Source organism: Hemicordylus capensis, chromosome 1, assembly GCF_027244095.1.
Source record: "Hemicordylus capensis ecotype Gifberg chromosome 1, rHemCap1.1.pri, whole genome shotgun sequence".
Taxonomy (NCBI): domain Eukaryota; kingdom Metazoa; phylum Chordata; class Lepidosauria; order Squamata; family Cordylidae; genus Hemicordylus; species Hemicordylus capensis.
Window position 1 is genome coordinate 69,523,064 of NC_069657.1, and position 18,074 is coordinate 69,541,137.

The following is an 18,074-nucleotide window of genomic DNA, read 5'->3' on the forward strand; positions in this document are numbered from 1 at the left end:
CTTCTCTGCCATGTTTGCTCACCACTTCTCCTTGCGTCACTTTGCTTGTTTCCTGCCATGGCCACTGCAGTGCAGAGTTGGGGAGAGCATAGCAGAGTCAGCTGGCACAGAGTTGGGGTGAGCAATATGGGGGCAGGCAACAAGAGCGGCCCTCTGGGGCCCCATGGCTCATGTTCTTAGGACATAAGAAAAGTCCTGCTGGATCAGGTCCAAGGCCCATCTAGTCCAGCATCCTGTTTCACACAGTGAAACTGTGGCCCACCAGATGCCTCTGGGAAACCCACAGGTAAGAGCTGAGGGCATGCCCTCTCTCCTACTGTTGCTCCCCAGCAACTGGCATTTAGAGGTATCTTGCCTCTGAGGCTGGAGGTGGCCTATCGCCCTCAGACTAGTAGCCATTGATAAGCTAATTGCTACAGGCTTCACACATGTCAAGATCATTGCCTTGTTCTGGACCACCTGAAGTTTCCAAAGGGCTTTCAAGGGCAGCTCCATTTAAAGCTTCGCGGTGATCCAATCCTGAAGTAACGAAAGCCTGGATAAACATGGCCAGATCTAACAGAGACAGAAATGGACACAGCAACCATAAATGGGGAAGGGCTCCCTAGGGCTACAGCCAACACCTGGACACCAATGTCTGAGAACTCTCATTGAAGAGCCCCTGGTACAAAGGACACCTCAGGCATGAACTTACAGGTGACCTCAGGCAAGCCATTGTTTCTCAGCCTCAACCCAATCACACCTCTGCCATTTGAGCATAATAATACTGTCCTACCTTACAAGGCTGTTGTTAGAATTACTAAGATAATGCATGTGAAGCTCTCTGAACACACAAAAAGCTAGGGATTATTAATAGATTTTGGAATGCCCTCCCAAGGATATCTGCTTGTTTTTCACAAGACAACCAAGACGGTTTGCATCAGCAGGCATTTGGCTGTCAATGGACTTCTTTTATATAAACTTGGTTGGTATGTGTTGGAAGATGCTGTATATGATCTATGTCATTGTTTGTTGTATATATGTTTTAATATGAGAAGTGTACTACAGGTTGTTTTAGATTTTAATCTTGCTCTTTTATTAAGCTGCTTTGAATACCTTGTACAAAAAAAGTAGGATAAAAACATAAACAAACAATAACTCTTGCTAATTGTTCATAGTTAGATATAGTTGGAATAGTTCAAATGCACAGGAAAAAACAAACAGTGACTGACTTCCAGCCCAAACTCAAATATATAATGATACAACTTGGTTCACTCTTTCCTACCCACCACCCAGTTCTCTCCCCATATCATTCGCTACCTACAAACATTCATATAGTGCCTTCAGACATTAAGGCAGCCGCTTATTCATCCACACACATAGGTTGAATGTTCAGAGCCTTCCTCTTCTTGGTCTCCAGATCCCCAGACTAGGCCGTTGCTACTCCTAGCACATACAGAGACACAGTGAAAGCTGTAGTACTCACATCATCCCACTTGATAAAGCGTTCGCCCTTGGTCAGGTACTCCTTCACCTCAGGAGGTGTCAGGATAGGGTTAAGCCCTGACATGTTGGCATGAAAGTCTTGCCACTTAATTGTGTGGCTCTTGTTCTTGGCTGCCTCCTTTCTGTCCTCTGACACACCTCACATAGTGCTGCTCTCTGCTTCTTCAGAAACCAAGCATGCTTTATACACTAGAGGAAGCACTGGGATAGCTCCAGAAGATGGATGTGGAGATACTGATCTGCATGGCAAATTATCAGCTTTCCAAACAAATAGGTGAGCTCCGTGAAGCCAACCATCCAGAGATTGTGGAAAGGGCTGACAGTGCCACTCAACAGACGACTCCTTAAAAACGGAAGAAACCCACTTCCTGCCATCAACTTCCTTATAAATGCTTCTGCTTACTTCCTCTCGACTTCACTAGCTGATTCATAAAGTATTTCAAAACAGGGGTTTCACATTTTTCTGTTTGAAATTGCCATTTTGGTATGATCTATTGTCTTACAAGCAAAGAAAGAGGTATGCACCCAACACAAAGCCAGACACACAAGCCACTGAGGCTGTGTGTGGTGACTGAAAATGCCTTGCTGTGTGAAAATATCTTACTAGCAGTGAAACACACGTGAGTAGACAAAACAAAATAGTTCACAAGTGAGACTAAGAATCCAGTAAAGTATTCTATGTTTATACATAGACATAATATAAATTAATTTAAAATGGCTTTACTCTGCCTTCAATATTATAGTAACAGTGCTGAAGATATGGTTGCCTATCATTCATTGTTGCAGAGGATCCTGACATCTTTTCTCAAGGTAGGGCTCCTGTTGTGGAGACTTTCCCAGCTTTCAAATTGCAGTATTTTATTACTGTGGTTTACCTCCTGAACATACACAGATACAGGTGCATGCACTCACGTATACATGCATGCACACGCACGTGCACACACACATACTGGAAAGTGGCTGCACAAACGTCATTCCTGTTGAAGTGTGCTTGTGAGAGAATTAGAGAGGGCCCTTTAGAATCCTTGCTACTGTTTGAAAATTTAGAAGATGAATTTTATTGTTTTTATTGTTGTTTAGGGGTGTTGGGGGCCGGGTCTCATCTGCAGTACCATACAAAATAGGAGCATTCATGAACCCCTTTAAAACTTGTCAGCAAACACTGACTGACAAGGCTACCTTTAGAGACATACCGCCTCTGCTCAGCAGTACCCTACAATTTCAGGAATGGGCAGGGGCAGCCCTTCCGTGAGGCAAGGTGAGGCAGTTGCCTCAGGCAGCAGAGCAGAAAACAACTTCGGGCATGACTAGATTCCATTATTTATCTCTATTTGCAGTCCACTGGGTTGTGTCTTTTTCCCCTTGATGATTTTCCTTGCTGATTGGAAAGACTGTCTTTCATCTGGGCAATTGCCCCCACTTCATCATTACAGCCTTTTGTTTAGGTTTAGGTAAGTTTGCACTATCGATATATATAAAATGCTTAGGGCGTACGTGGCAAGCCCCACCCTCACAGTGCTAAACCAATCAGCAGCCTTGGGGAGAGAGGGAGGTGTGCCTGGTGTGATCCGGCCTGCTGATTTGCTGGGGAGCAGGGACAGGTGCAGGGGTGGGTGGTGAGAGCTTTTTCGGGGATTGGAGAATGGAAGGGGGGCATGCTCAGTGAGGGGAACCTCTCTCACCCTCTGGCTGCTGGTGGGGCAAGGAAGCTGCCACTGGTGCCGCTAGTAGAGAAGCCAGAAGAGAGCACACATGCACAGGGCTGGTCATGGTGGTGGAACTGGAGGAGAAGGAAGCCCCACCCCACCCCACTGGCGCCAGCAGCACAACCGCAAAGTGGTGAAGACAGTGCTCTGCCCTGCTCAGGTTTGCCCATGAAAGTGTAGGGCACCAACACGGCTTTTTACAAAGTGGTGGAAAGGAGGGAGGGTTGCCATGGAGACCAGGTGGGGCAGGGCTGAGGAGTTCCTGGTGGGGGCATATGGGCTCTGGGGGCACAAATCAGTTGCAGGGGGGCTTTGGTTAGCCAGAGCGGGGAAGCCCAGAGCATGTGAGGAGTACTGAGGAGAGGGAAAGAGGCAGGGCGAACTAGCGTGCAGATGCTCTATGCCAGTCAAACTATTTACATTTATTTACCTAGAACATTCATTTATTTCACCTACAAAGAATGTCCAGACACTGAAATTGGTATAAAATGCTGTTCCAGATTTCTGATGGGGACAGGTCATTGCTAAGCATATCACTGTGGTATTATCCCAGCTGCACTGGCTGCCTATTTGTTTTATTTTATTTGTTTATTTGTTTCCAGACTCAATCCATGATGCCGATTCTTACTTTTAAAGTTCTAAATAACTCAGGACTTGGGTACCTCAAGGATGACCTTCTTCCATATGCCCCCCACCATATGCTCCATTCAAGATCTGATGCCCTGCTCCATGTCCTGGTGCCACCTCAAATTTGACAGGTATCTAATAGAAGTAGAACCATTTCTATGTTTGCACCAACTTTGTGGGACAGCCTCCCCAAAGAGGTCTATAAAAATGCCTTCAGACTAGGATTGTGGTTTTGCTGGACAATTGGATCTTGTATGGCTGTTTTGTTGATGTATTGATAAGGTTGTGTGGCACAAGCTGCTTCGAGTTACGTGATAAGAAATGTGAGAAATAGTTTTTACAGAATGAATAAAAAATAATTTATTTAAGCAGAAGCTAAACCTGGTTGCTTCAAAATTCTGGGACCAAGCTACTTCATAACTCCATCTCACAGTTCCCACCATCTTTCCCCTATAACAAACTGCATCAACTTTAATAGAAAGTGGATGGATGGATGGATGGATGCATGATGCAAATTCACTATTCATTAAGAATATATACATTTTGAGTCAGCTAAAGCCTGCATCAACAAAAACAAATAAACATTAGTTTGTGTACAGTGAAGGACAACAATGCAATGCAATACAATGCAAGAGTGCTGATCTGGATACACCCTTAGAAGTATGCTATAGATGTCTTAAATTTAGATTGTGAGCCCTTTGGGGGCAGGGAGCCATCTTATTTATTTATTATTTCTCTATGTAAGCCGCTTTGGAAACTTTTATTGAAAAGCGGTATATAAATTGTTGTTGTTGTTGTTGTTAAACTGGTTTACTTGCCCTATAGGACCCTGGAAACTGTAGTTTGGACAGAATCCTCAGCACCTTGCTAAACTTCAGTTTCCAGGATTCTTTGTGGAAAGCCATGACAAAGTTCTAGAACACTGACATAAATATGCAGGGTAGGTCTTCACTTACTGAATCACACACTACTGTGAGGCTAACATCATCATATTTCAACCTGGAACTGTGCTTCTTATTTCCAGTCCCTGATTTATGCTTTTAGTCAAGAAGGAGATATGCTCCTTAGCTGTAGCCTGAAGTAATTTGTGTAGAGTGCTTGCTTTATATAAAAGATAGGCAAGCACAGACACCAATAATGCATAAAAATTATTTTGCCCACAATGAAGCAAGGAGGTAAAGAGGGCTCATTATATTTTGGCGTCTCTCATGTCGATACAAATATAATAAAAAACTAAATAATGGCTATTTATTTATTTATTTATCTATTTATAATATTTATACCCCGCTCCTCCAGTACACTACTGCTCAGGGCGGCTCACAACAACAAAATAGACACAATGTAAAATAAAATTAATCAAATTAACCACATTAAGTAAAGTTAAAAGTCAGGCTAAAATCACAATCAGAACTAAATTTCAAATTAAAATTAAAAATTGAGAATTATAAAAACTAAAAACTAAATAACCTACCAGGTATAACCAAAGATGGAACATTTAAAAGCCTCTTTAAAAAGATGTATCTTTAATTGTTTTTTAAAAACTCTGAGGGAACATGGCAAAGCTCTTCCTGGAGGGCGTTCCAAAGCTGAGGGGCCACAACTGAAAAGGCCCTGTCTCAATTCCCCACCAACTGGATCTCTGTTAGTGGTGGGGCCATGAACAGGGCCTGAGATGATGAGCAGAGGGCCCTGGCAGGTTCATATGGGCAAATGCTGTCTGATAGGTACCTTATTTTCTGGTGGAAACAACGCATTGGCGTAAACACTACACTGAAGGGAAAAGGCTGGAGTTTCTTTTAAAAATCATCAGAAACGCTGCATAGGTGTAAATGCAGCAGCTATACAATCTTCTTTGTTCCCTTTGGGAGGACGGGGGGAAGGAGGCTGGGATTTGGAGGCAACAGTGTAGCTGCAGGTAAGGGAAACCCCGGCCATGTGCGTGCCGATGCTGATTCGGGCTGTAGGAAGGAATGCTGCAGCCCCGCACGTGTCCTTCAAACTCAAGAGCTGGGGGGGGAGCAGTGGGGAGGGGGCGAACAAGTAAGGAGTGCCTTACCTGTTCTTTGAAGGTACACCAACCCTGCCCACCCACCCACCCCCTGTGTGCCACACCAGGAAGTGCACAAACTGTTCGGCCAAATGTCACCCTTTCTCCAACCCTTTCTCCCAGCTGAACAGAAAAAACCAGCAGAAATGCCGCCTCAGCAGAAATGCCACAGGTGGTGAAAATTAACTTTTAAAAACATATGTGCCATGGCATTTCCACCAGAAAACACAGTGCTACATTTTGCCACCTGAAGTGGGCTGCCTCACCCTGCCTAATTTTAGGGCCCCCCTCTGCATGGGGCTTAATATATTTCCAATGTAATGTTTTCTGCAGTGGAAGGGAATGATTTCTCCACTGGTCCAGGTAGATGAACAGTGGGAGATTTGCAGGAAAGTAGCGAAATGAGCTAAAGTGGAGCTTGTAAAACACATTTAGCCTCTTTTGAATAAAGCAAACATCAGGTTTTTTAATGCAGCCATCTTGCCATGTAAGTGATTTCCATATACAAACCAGGATTTCATAATAGCTCCCCTTATGAAAATCAGGTGTTACTTTACCAGTTGTGATTGGGACTATATTCCATGCAAAAACATCAAATCACAAACTTTGAAGTGCAAGAGATAAAGCCCCTGATGTTTTCTAACAAGACCAAACGATTAGCAAAATGCACTCACTCTTCCATTACTGTCATAAATACTTTAGGCCTGGTAAATGATGTTTCATTTACACTCTTTCTAAAGATTATGAACAATGTGGAAATGAACTATCTGCCTGTTTTCACTATTTTCTGTGCCATTGGATATTCTCTCCTGGAGTTTCTGATCATTAGCTGCCTAGACACTTTCCAGTTGCCACATAAATTCATCCAAAATTACGATGCTTAGATCTTCAGAGATGATGTTGCAGAATGCTTTATGTTAGAAAATGTGCACATAGCAGAACATTTCATTTTATGGGGTACATGTTGACCTAAGCAAAGTGTGGCATATTTGGAACAACTCCTTAGATGACTTAGAATCCTTAATCTGAGGGATTCTGCTTTTCCTGGCTTGTTCTGAATAATGATGCTACACTATTATCAAGACATATGTAGAGGTTTAAATCAATTCATAAGACCTTCTTGCTTGATGTGTTGCGAAATAGGCAATAGTTCTTCACTATTCACTCAGATCGCCATGTAGCATACAGCTGGATGAGTTGACCATGATAGAGGACCAAGTTTGAGTAGAAGATAGTTCTTCTCTTCTCCTTCTGTTCTTACCAATATTTCCAACTGTCCTACAGCTATATCTACCTGGATGTTACATCATTATCTCAAACCTAAAATGCAGAAGACAGAATTGATTGTTTTTCCCCTTTCAACTTTCACTTCTCTTTTTCTTGCCTTCTCTTTCTCTTTCAATTAGTCCTTCTCTTTCTTTTTGATCCTTCTCTATTTTTGGCTCAAACATCTGTCCTAACATCTGTTCATTCTCCAGCATTTCCCAAATGGGTCCTTTGTTATCTACTGACTCTGCTAAAACTCTTAGGCAGACCCTCCTTCTGTCTCATGTTAACCACGGTAATGTTTTGTTCATTGATCTTCTTGGCTCTCAGCTTAAGCCTAATAGCTCTGTTCTCAACTCTTCTGATCATTTAACTTTTTTCAGAGTCTAATCGTGTTCCATCTGTATATATTCCCCTCCCCTGCCCTCCCCTATTGCTTTGTATCAAATTCAAGCTCCTTCTCTTTTGAAGATGAGAATTCTCCTTTATAATCTCGCTCCTTCGAGTCTGTCTTCATTACTTTCTCTCTATTCTCCTCCTCAGTCCATCTATTCTTCCTCCTAAATTTCTTGTGCTATTTTTCATCTCCATGCTTTCTCTTGTGGCCCCTTCTGTGTGGAACTTACTTCACAGGGCCAGCCAGGGCTGTCCTGAGGACATGGCAAGCAGGGCGACTGCCACGGGTCCTGCTCTTTTAACCCCCATTAGAATTAACTGGAAGGGGCCCCCGCAGGGGCGTAACAAGGTTGGAGTGGGCCCAGAGACAAGATTTTAAAATGGGCCCCACCTCACTGAAGCTCAGCTCATGAAGTAAAGAAATCTTAAATTACTGTGGACGATGCAAGTCATTTCATGGTACTAGAGAAAGACATGCTGTAGCTCTAGGGCTTAACACTCACATCAATTTCAGAGGATGAATACAACTGAAGGAAGCCCAGGTGGGTGTGCGGCTGGGGGAGTCAGTCATGTGACTTGCCTCTGGGGGCCCCCCAAAGCAGTGGGCCCCCAGACAACTGTCTCCCCTTGCCCTATTGTAGTTACGCCCCTGGGCCCCTGCCCTGGCTGATTTGCCTCTGATTTGTCTCTAAGGACAGCCCTGAGGCCCGCATCAGGGCTTGGCATTGTTCGGCAGCTGTCGAAGGTCTAAGTTCCTTAGAAGCCACTGCTGATCTCCCAGACCATCTTTCTGCCCACAAGTCTTCATGTGGTGGTAGTGACATGACTCTCTCAAGTCTACAAAGGGGCCCATGGAAGGCAGTTTGCAAAGGGCCCCCTTGAAATCTGGAGCCAGACCTGTCTCTTGCTTTAAACATTTGGTCCACCTCTCCTCTATCTCACTACAACAGTCCTTAACAAATTTTCTTTGACGCTAGGAGCCAACCCCAAAATTTAGAAGCCAGACTGCCCTGCATTTTGTGTGGGAACAGACTTACAACTTGGCCCCAACAGTGCCCTGGGTTCCAAAGGGAACAGCAGATTCCTTGCCTTGCTAGCTCACTCCTCCCTTTGGACGTGTACGTTTGGCTCAGGCAAGCAATGGACCAGTGTGGCCAGGAAGAGGAGGGAGCAACCACCTTGCTTGCTCATACCTCCTGGTAGCATCTATCTATCACTTGGCTCAGGCATACACTTAAATTTCCAAGCATCTTGAGAAGCTGGTGCCTGGGAATTATCGAGCCCTGCACTACAGGAAATAAAAACATCTTTACTCTTTTGCATTTCCCCCTTGATGTACCATTTGGCTTGCTTGCTTGCTCTCTTTCTTTCACTTCTTACCTCTTGCTAGGTTAATTCTTGAATTCTCTAGCTCTTCTCTCCTCTTCTCTTCCTTTCCCTTCCCTTCCCCCTCCTTCCTTTCTTCCTTCCCTCACTCTCAGCTTGTCCCCATTCCTTCTAACTCCCCTCTCCTTCCATGTTATGTTTTTTAGATCGTGAACTGTGGGCAGAGAGTTGTGGTTTTTGCGCCTAAGGCATATTAAGCACTTTATGAACAATCAATGATGAAGATATGATGTGGAGGAAATATTCTATTATGACAGAAGTGTAGCAAAGAGGGAAAGGACTATTGCTCAGTAACAGAGCACATGGCTCAGAATAAAGAGGTTCTTATAAATATAGATACAGATGTGCATTTGGAAGGGAAAGGGTTGCATGATTATGTGAATCACTGTTAAATGTTGTTACTTCGTGTTTATATGGAAACTGATGGCAAATGGCTCTGTGTGTGTGTGTGTGTGTGTGTGTGTGTTGTTGTTTTTTACCAATTCTTTGATTATAATTAGGGATGTGCCACAAATCATGGCGCACATGCTAGCCACGGAAATAGCCTCCATGCATGTGTGGAGCATGCATGGAGCATGCTGCCACCATGCAAGGGAAGCTGGGGGGAGCACCAGTGCCATGTGAGGGGTCCTGGGGGAGTGCCGCTTCCACAGGAAGCAGCGGAGGAGGAGCAGGTACTGGCCTGCTCTCCTCCCTTTTAAAGGGGCCAGGGCTGTGGGTCAAATTATTGATCAAATCGTGGTTGTGCACATCCCTAATTATAATGAGGCATGCTAAGAAAAATTGTGATTTTTCTACTACTCAATTCTCACAGAAGTTCAACCAAGTCAATAAAAATTGAAACATTTTACAAGCCTTGGCTCCCAAAACCAATTAACGCACAAATGTTTCCCTGCAGTCAGTGGCTGACATCCCGACTAATGAAGCACCAGTGCTTCTAAAGGGTTCAACTAACTCAGTTCCAGTGGGGGCAAGGTTTGACAGAACCCCACCTTCCCCCAAAATGCCACACAAAAATGCAGCCCTCAGGGACATATTTTCAGGTGACACAGAGGGTTTCCAGGGGAAGGAGATGGTCCTCAAATCCCCACACAGACACACTAGCACCAGTGCAGCATTAGTCTAAAGATCTTCAGAAGCACTAATTCTACACTGGTGCTTCTGCCATTGCACTGGTGCTTTGTTAGTCAGGATGTCAGCCATTGTCCAAAGGGTGGCTTTACACATGACAGAAAAAGCACTGGTGTGTGTGTGTAAAATCCACAGCGGAATTGGGGTTGGGATGCAAAGAGAAATATGTAGGTTGTATGTAGATCTACAGTCTGTGCACTCCATTTGAGTTCATCCAGAAGTTACAAAGAATTGCTCAGGATGAGAGCACAAGATTTGCATGCACAAGGTCCAAGATTCAATCCCTGGAAGTGAAGGGATGAGGAAGACAGGGGGAAACCCCTGTCTGAGACCATGGAGAGTCACTGTCACTCAGTATAGTCAATATTAACCAGCACCAATGGTCTGGTTAAATATAAGGCAACTTCATGTGTTGATTTCCTTACACAGGAGTCTTCAGGGTGCTCTCAGCACCCTCAGCGGTCAGTACTACGAGTTGACTTCCTTAGTACATATCCCAAAATTCTTTCCAAGGTATAGAGGTCCCATTTGAAACTTGCAGGAGTTCATTAGCAGACAGGGAGAGAGGGTTCTTTGAAGGTCTCCTACAATTGCGGTAGGAGAACTGCCACTCCCACCAAAACACTATGCTAGTAGCTACCTCTGAAGAGTAGGAGGTCTGCTGGGTTACCCATGGAACCTACTCTACTCACTGAAGAAACTCGCCACAGATTACAGAAGGGGGGAAAGAGTGAAGAAAATGCCAAAACATGTGGCCATGTAGGACAACTAGAACTATGGCCATAGGCTGTGTTGCTGCCCTCTTTACACCACTGATGCAGTAAAATCCTAAATTTGGAGTGGAGGGATGCTAAGAATTAGTGACTTTGTTTGGCTTCTATTTCATTCTGGTGGCAGCTGCTATACACAATGATAATACTTCTTTCTCTGGATTCCTGTCTCTTATTTGTACTACAGTACTACCACTCTGATAGCTGAGAATGCGGATGATCTTCAGGCTCTATTAATGAAAGTCAAGGAGCACAGTGAAAAAATGGGACTATGACTAAATATAAAGAAGACTGAACTAATGACAACAGGTACAGCAACCAGCCTCAGAATTGACAATGAAGACACTGAAGTGGTGGATAGCTTCTGCCTTTTAGGATTGACTGTCAACAATAAAGGATCCAGCAGTCAAGAGATATGCCACAGACTAGCACTTCGTAGGGTTGCAATGAAGACCTTGGAAAGGATATTTAGATGCCATGATGTGTCTATACCTGCAAAGATTAGAATTGTTCGGACAATGGTTTTCCCCATGATACTCTATGCATGCAAAAGCTGGACTTTGAAGAAGCAAGATAGAAAAAGCATTGATGCTTTTGAACTTTGGTGCTGGAGAAGACTTTTGAGGATACCACCATGGACAGCCAGGAAAACAAACGAATGGATCATAGAACAAATCAATCCAGAATTTTCATGCGAAGCACAAATGACCAGGCTCAAACTATCATACTTTGGACACATTATGGGAAGACCCAGCTCCCTTGAGAAGTCCATAATGCTGGGGAAAGTTGAAGGAAAGAGAAGAAGATGCTGACCAGCAGCAAGATGGATGGACTTGATTACAACAGCAATGAATGCACCACTGAGAAACTTTAGGCCAAGTTGAAGACAGATCATCCTGGAGAGAATCTATCTATGTGGCTGCTAAGAGTCGACTTGATGACACTTAATCAAGCAATCAGTACCTGCATAACACTCCTAAGTCGCAAATACCTTTATTATGGAATCTTCTCTACAACTCTATCAGGTCAGTGACTTTGCTTTAAAACCAGATCATGAGTCCATAGCAGAGACAAGACTTTAGTTTAGGTTCCCCAGAAATGGGTTTCCTAGCTTTCTCTTCACAGGATTTCATTAGCTCCAGGAAACTCCTTTCCATCTCTCTATTTTGAGATCCTCCCTTAACTGATTTTCAACACAAGACCTGTACCTGGTCCTGTGGTAGCAAGCATGACTTGTCCCCTTTGCCAAGCAGGGTCCACCCTGGTTTGCATTTGAGTGGGAGACCACATGTGTGAGCACCGTAAGATAGTCCCCTCAGGGGCTGGAGCTGCTCTAGGATGAAGAGCACCTGCATAATTGCATGCAGAAAGTTCCAGGTTCCCTCCCTGGCATCTCCAAGATAGGGCTGAGAGAGACTCCTGCTTGTAACCTTGGAGAAGCCGCTGCTGGTCTGTGTAGACAATACTGAGCTAGATGGACCAATGGTCTGACTCAGTATAAGGCAGCTTCCTATGAAACTATTTGGCTTTGCAGCTGTCCTGAGAGAATGCTTGGGCTCCCCACCTATGTGAAGTGAAGGTGCTGGGAAATCCAGACTTACTTCTTCTTGTTTAACCAAACTCTTAGTTTCAGGTTTCCATTCAACTGTGTGACAACTACAGTAGTCCTCCCAAAGAGGAAGAGAAAGAGGAATCAAGCACATAAAAATTCTGTGTAAATTGAAATCTCTGATCTATGAACAATAACAAGTTTTTACATTATCAAACATAGGAGTTGAATGATGCTCTGTTAATCCGGCCCGTATTAGCGTCAAGTTTAAAAGACTGGCTGACATGAGAAAAATTACTCAAAATCGACCCATTGGAATTAAGAGGACAAGTGAGGCAATGAGAACTATAGGCCAGTCTGGTGGCTATAGGACACCTCCAGCTTCAGAGGCAAGATGCCGCCAAACGCCTGTTGCAGGGGAGCAACAGCAGGAGAGAGGACATGCACTTACCTCTTGCCTGTGGGCTTTTCAGAGGCATCTGGTGGGCTACTGTGTGAAACAGGATGCCTGGACTGGATGGGTCTTGGGCCTGATCCAGCAGGGCTGTTCTTATGTTCTCAGAGTAATTTTCCTCATCATGTCAGCCATTTACATTGGACTTGATTTCCGTGAGCTTTCGAAATGGCAGTTGATTGCAGCTTCATTCCATGGGCTGGGGGGGAGTTCATATGAGGGAACCATTTACAGTGTCAGGACGGCAACAGAAGGGGCTGTTCACACAGCCAATGGCATTATTCAGCTTTGCTCCTGACGATTCACGTTATATGAATCCTTAAAAAGTCGCACCTTGGTAACAGCTTAAATTTAGGCCAGGGATTCTCAAACTTGGGTCCTCAGGTGTTATTGGACTTCAACTCCCATAATCCCCAGCCTCAGTGGCCTTTGGTTGGGGATTATGGGAGTTGAAGTCCAATAACACCTGAGGACCCAAGTTTGATAATCACTGCTTTAGGCACTTCCTGCCACAGTAAAGCTGCCCGCCTGGGAAAGCTCCAGGAGGAGGATTGCCAAGCTGCAAGCCAGAGAGTGAGCATTAACCAACAAGGCATTAGGAGGACAGCACCAAAAAAAGGCATGTGGGGAACTTAATGACATAACAGATTTGTTGTGGGGTGAGGTTTTATGGGCTAGAGCCCACTTCACCAGATGCATAGACTGTTGATCGTAAAAAGTGGGACCAAAACGCCTTGAGTGTCTTGAAGGTTCAGTAGGACTCACTTTTGTGTGTGCTGTAGCAAACTAAATGCTGGGATTTGTCACCAGTAATGCAAGAGAAGCCTCTCTCTTGCCCTGCTTGCAATCAGGCTGGCAAAGTGGAGCCCTGCACACTACCACAGGTGTGGGAAGAGGACAAGAGGAATGACAAGGAGGAGGACCCGGCAGGAGTTGGTACTGCTGTCTCATCTTCTTTCTTACCATGTTTACATTTTCTCCTACAAGTGGCAATACCACTAGTGCAAAAATGGCATTTCACCCAGTACCAGGCCATTTGTGCAGCAGCCATGTAATGGAGAGAGAGAGAGAGAGTGTGTGTGTGTGTGTGTGTGTACACACACACACATATATACTGAGCACCTTCATTATATTCATCAACTGCTGCTAAGTGAGCAAAGAGGCACCTTTAAAGTGACAAATTATTTTATATTTAGCAGGAGGAGAGCAATTGTCCCTATCCAGCCCCAGCACAGCATCCCCTCAGTGGTTGTTGCTAGTGTCTACCTTGTGCTTCTTTTTAGATTGTGAACTCTTTTGGGACAGGGAGCCATCTTATTTATTTCTCTATGTAAAGCACTGAGAACTTATGTTGAAAAGCAGTATGTATCTATCTATCTATTTCTACAGCAGTAATAAAGGTAAAGTTGTGATGTCGAGTTGGTGTCGACTCCTGGCGACCACAGAGCCATGTGGTTTTCAAATTCTCCATTTCAGTTCTCTCTCTGTTTCTCCTTAGCTGAAAATAGCTGGCTATATGCTTGCTAAAATGTCCCCTCCAAAATTTATTTTAAATAGTTGCATGAAATATTGACCTCTAGTGGCCAACCTGTGAAATTACACATACTACAATGAAAGCAGCATGCAATAGGGGTGTGCAATTCAGATTTTCGATTCGGATCCAAATTGACACCCCCCTGATTTTTGGGGTGGTCTGAATCTGACCCATCCGAATTACCCCAGATTCGATTCGGATCCGAATTAATCCAAATCCGAATCGATTTGGATAAAAAAACAGGTCCTGGGGCCAAAAGGGTGGGGTGGTAGTGCCTAATGGGTGGAGGCTACCACCCCAATTGCAGAGGGATTGGGCAGAGGGCTGATTTTTGGTGAATTTTTGAAGTTTTAGTGTCTTTGGGGCAGATTAGGGGCATAAAGTGGGATCTGGGACAGAAGAGTGGTGTGTGGTGGTAGTGCCTAATGGGTGGAGGCTACCACCTGAATTGCAGTGGGATTGGGCAAAGGGCTGATTTTTGGTGAATTTTTGAAGTTTACGCATCTTTAAGGTTTTTCCTCATAAGGTATAATGGAGGGTGTATTGCTTCACATCAGGGGGAAAGGAGTGGACTAGATAGATGTGGGGTTGGGGGAAGTGCCCAAAGGGGGGCAAGGAAGCTACCAGAATTTTTTCAAAGGATTTGGGCAGACATCTGATTTTTGGTGAATTGTTGAAGCTTACGCATCTTTAAGGTTTTTCCTCATAAGGTATAATGGAGGTTTCAGCAGCTCCATAACTGCACTTGGGGAGTGATGGGGTCGCCCAGAGTGAGTGGTGGTGTAGTGCACATAGGGTGCCAACCACCCCCATGGGTTTCTAACCCATGGGGTACAGGGTTCTGTTGTTTCTGAGGTGTTCTATGATAGCAAATGAGAGTGGATTCATGGTGTCTCATTGAAAATCTCATTTGCTATCATAGAATCCACACTCAGAACACCTCAGAAACAACAGAACCCTGTACCCCATGGGTTAGAAACCCTTGGGGGTGGTTGGAACCCTCTGTGCACTACACCATCACTGGCTCTGGGCCACTCCAGCACCCCCCAAATGCAGTTATGGGGCTGCTGAAACCTCCATTTTACCTTATGAGGAAAAACCTTAAAGATGCATAAACTTCAACAATTCACCAAAAATCAGCCCTTTGCTCAATCTCTCTGAAATTGGGGTGGTAGCCTCCACCCATTAGGCACTACCACCCCACACCACTCTTCTGCCCCAGATCCCACTTTATGCCCCAAATCTGCCCCCAAATCTTCAAAAATTCACCAAAAACCAGCCCTCTGCCCAATCCCTCAGCCTCCACCTATTAGGCACTACCACCCCACCCCACTCTTACACCCCAGGTACCCCTTTTCTGCCCTAAAGAACAACACACAGCGCGCGCGCACACACACACACAACTGCAGAGCTTTGCAAAGAACCAGGTTTCCAAAAGCAAGCATGATGTCACACAGATGCAGCAAAGCAGAAGACTAGGTAGGCCGTAGCTCCAACAACAGTGCCCTGCCCTGACCCTCCCACAAACATTTTTTGTCCACCACAGTCAACAGAGAGGCACAGCCAGGAACACGCATTCAGTGAGGAGGATGCAAAACAACATTCTGCAAGCAGAGCAGCGAGGCTTGGCACGAGGCCCCCTCCCAGCGCCCACACAACTTTGAAGAGTGATGAATTGATGATGACAGACAACAACGGCAGCACACAAGTTTTTGGCGCATTTCTTTTCCGCAATGGATCAGTGCCTGTGGCATGGCATGAGCTGTGATCATTGTGCAGTGCACAACTATGCAGATGCAAGCAATCTTTGAATAAAAATGCTGACAACTCACAATATGACCCAATCTTCATTGCAAATAAAAAATTTAAAAAATCTGCATGCGCACAGACGCAATGTCCTGTCCTGTCCTGTCCTTTGCCCACACCACACCATGATAAGAGGTCCCTCAAAAAAAGCCAACTAAGATAGGCACACAACTGCGTTTTGGGATTGCATTCCTATGCATACTGCTGGGGCAGAGGAGAATGTTGGAGATGAACTTCCAGTGCATCGACCTTTTGCACCAACTGTCCTAATGACCACTAGGGGCATTGGGAGTAGAGACAGTGAGTCAGGGTCTCCCTATCTGTCCCTACTCTATGACCCCTGAACTGACTCTGGAGCACTTCCTGTGCTGAGTCACAATCCTTCCTTTCCTCCTAGAGAGCAGATGGAAACATCTCTCTCTCTCCTTACCCATCCACTATGTAGTCCTTTAGATTAGAGATAGGTCTTTCCTATCTAAGTGTATTTAACCAATAAATATTTAGTGTTTAGTCATACAAGGATCTCCATGTGTTTTCTTTAAATAGCTGCAATATCCAAACCATCCTCTGCTACCTACTCTGTAACTGGAGTGTGTGCTCAATCCTTAGTGCTCTGCTTTTTTACCTATTGTGGGTAAAAATCAACAACCTTTAACAGAGAAAGACTGTAGTCACATGTCATTACTTACTTACTATTATTACCTGTGCATGCGTGCGTGCATGCTCTGTGAAAGGGTTAGTGGATTTAGGGCTGAAAATTTGGCTGTGTCACCTCAGAATGCTATGTGTGCTCTCTCTAAGTCTGTGTGAGACAGACATTTGTGAGGGCCGCACAGTGTGGTGTGTATGTGTGTGTGTGTGTTAAAATATAAATGGCTGGGCCACTCTCACTCAGTCGAAAGCTGCTCCAACACTGGGTCTCTGTAGTCCACCTCTGAGGATCTGGTCCCACTCTTCAGATGGGGAACCTCTCTGGAACATTGGTGGCCACTGGACAGGTTGTTGGTCACAGGACGGCGTGCTGGGGCTGGAGTGGAAGCTGCTTCAGGCAGGGGCAGACAGTAGTGATGATTCTCTCCGCAGCAGGAAAAAGTTGCAAAAAAATCAGTAAGAAAAAAAAAATTAAGGAGAAAAAAACCTCTCCTTTTCTACCAATATTCTCTCTTTCACAATTAAAAAGAGCAAAAAAAATTGCAGAAGAGAATGGCTGGCACAAGCAGCAGGCTTGACCTCGAGCTGAATCCCCTGAGCTGGCTCTGAGCCAGTTTGGGGGATATAAGTTTTTTTAAAAAAACAATTACGACTCACTGCTGGGTCTGGGTTGGCTGTGGCCATGGGAGGGGGTGTCTCTTCCATATCCCCCTCCTCCTGCTGGTCTTCTCCCACTCTAAAGGGGCCAATTTGGCCCATTTTGGGGCCGTTCCAACCCTTTCTCTGGTGGCAGCATCCATTTTGGAGGCTGCCGCACATGCTCAATGGGCCTCTGTGTGGACTGGGTCATGACCCAGTGTGGGGAGGGGGATATGGCAGAGACCACCCCTTGCCACCACCGACCTGGACCCGGTGGTGAGTCGAAAAATATATATTATTATTTATTTATTTTAGAACCCCCAAACTGGCTCAAATTCAAGCTGAGCTGGGGGTATGTTCAGCAGGGGGGGGGGTGAGCACAAAACATAACATGCCCAGTTGGGTTCAAGCCTGGTTCAGACTTGAACCAAACTGGGCAAACCGTTTTTGTGCACACCCCTAGCCACTGCCAGTCTGTGTAGACAATACTGATCTAGGTGGACGAATGGTTTGACTTGGTATAAGGCAGCTTCCTATGTATATGCTCAGTGTCTGGCAAGCGAATTGTCTTCTCAGTGTGTTATCTTATGCCAGATATCCTCAGAATGTACCCATTAAATGCTGAGC

General features: G+C 44.9%; 1 protein-coding gene across 3 annotated transcripts in view; it reads right to left on the minus strand.

Annotated features, from left to right (window-relative positions):
• PLCB2 (phospholipase C beta 2) overlaps positions 1-17,153 on the minus strand; it is a 122,934-nt gene extending 105,781 nt beyond the window's left edge. The window contains exon 1 of one of the 3 annotated variants that reach the window (XM_053283116.1): positions 17,049-17,153. Coding sequence is in view for 1 of the 3 variants with exons in the window: in XM_053283114.1 (XP_053139089.1) it covers positions 1,466-1,549 (84 nt within the window). In the remaining 2 variants the exon portion in view is untranslated. Of the gene's footprint in view, positions 1-1,465; positions 1,799-12,814; positions 12,992-17,048 lie in introns of those variants that run through there. The other 2 variants (XM_053283115.1, XM_053283114.1) reach the window with 2 other exon arrangements.
• Between the last annotated feature and the right edge of the window lie 921 nt (positions 17,154-18,074).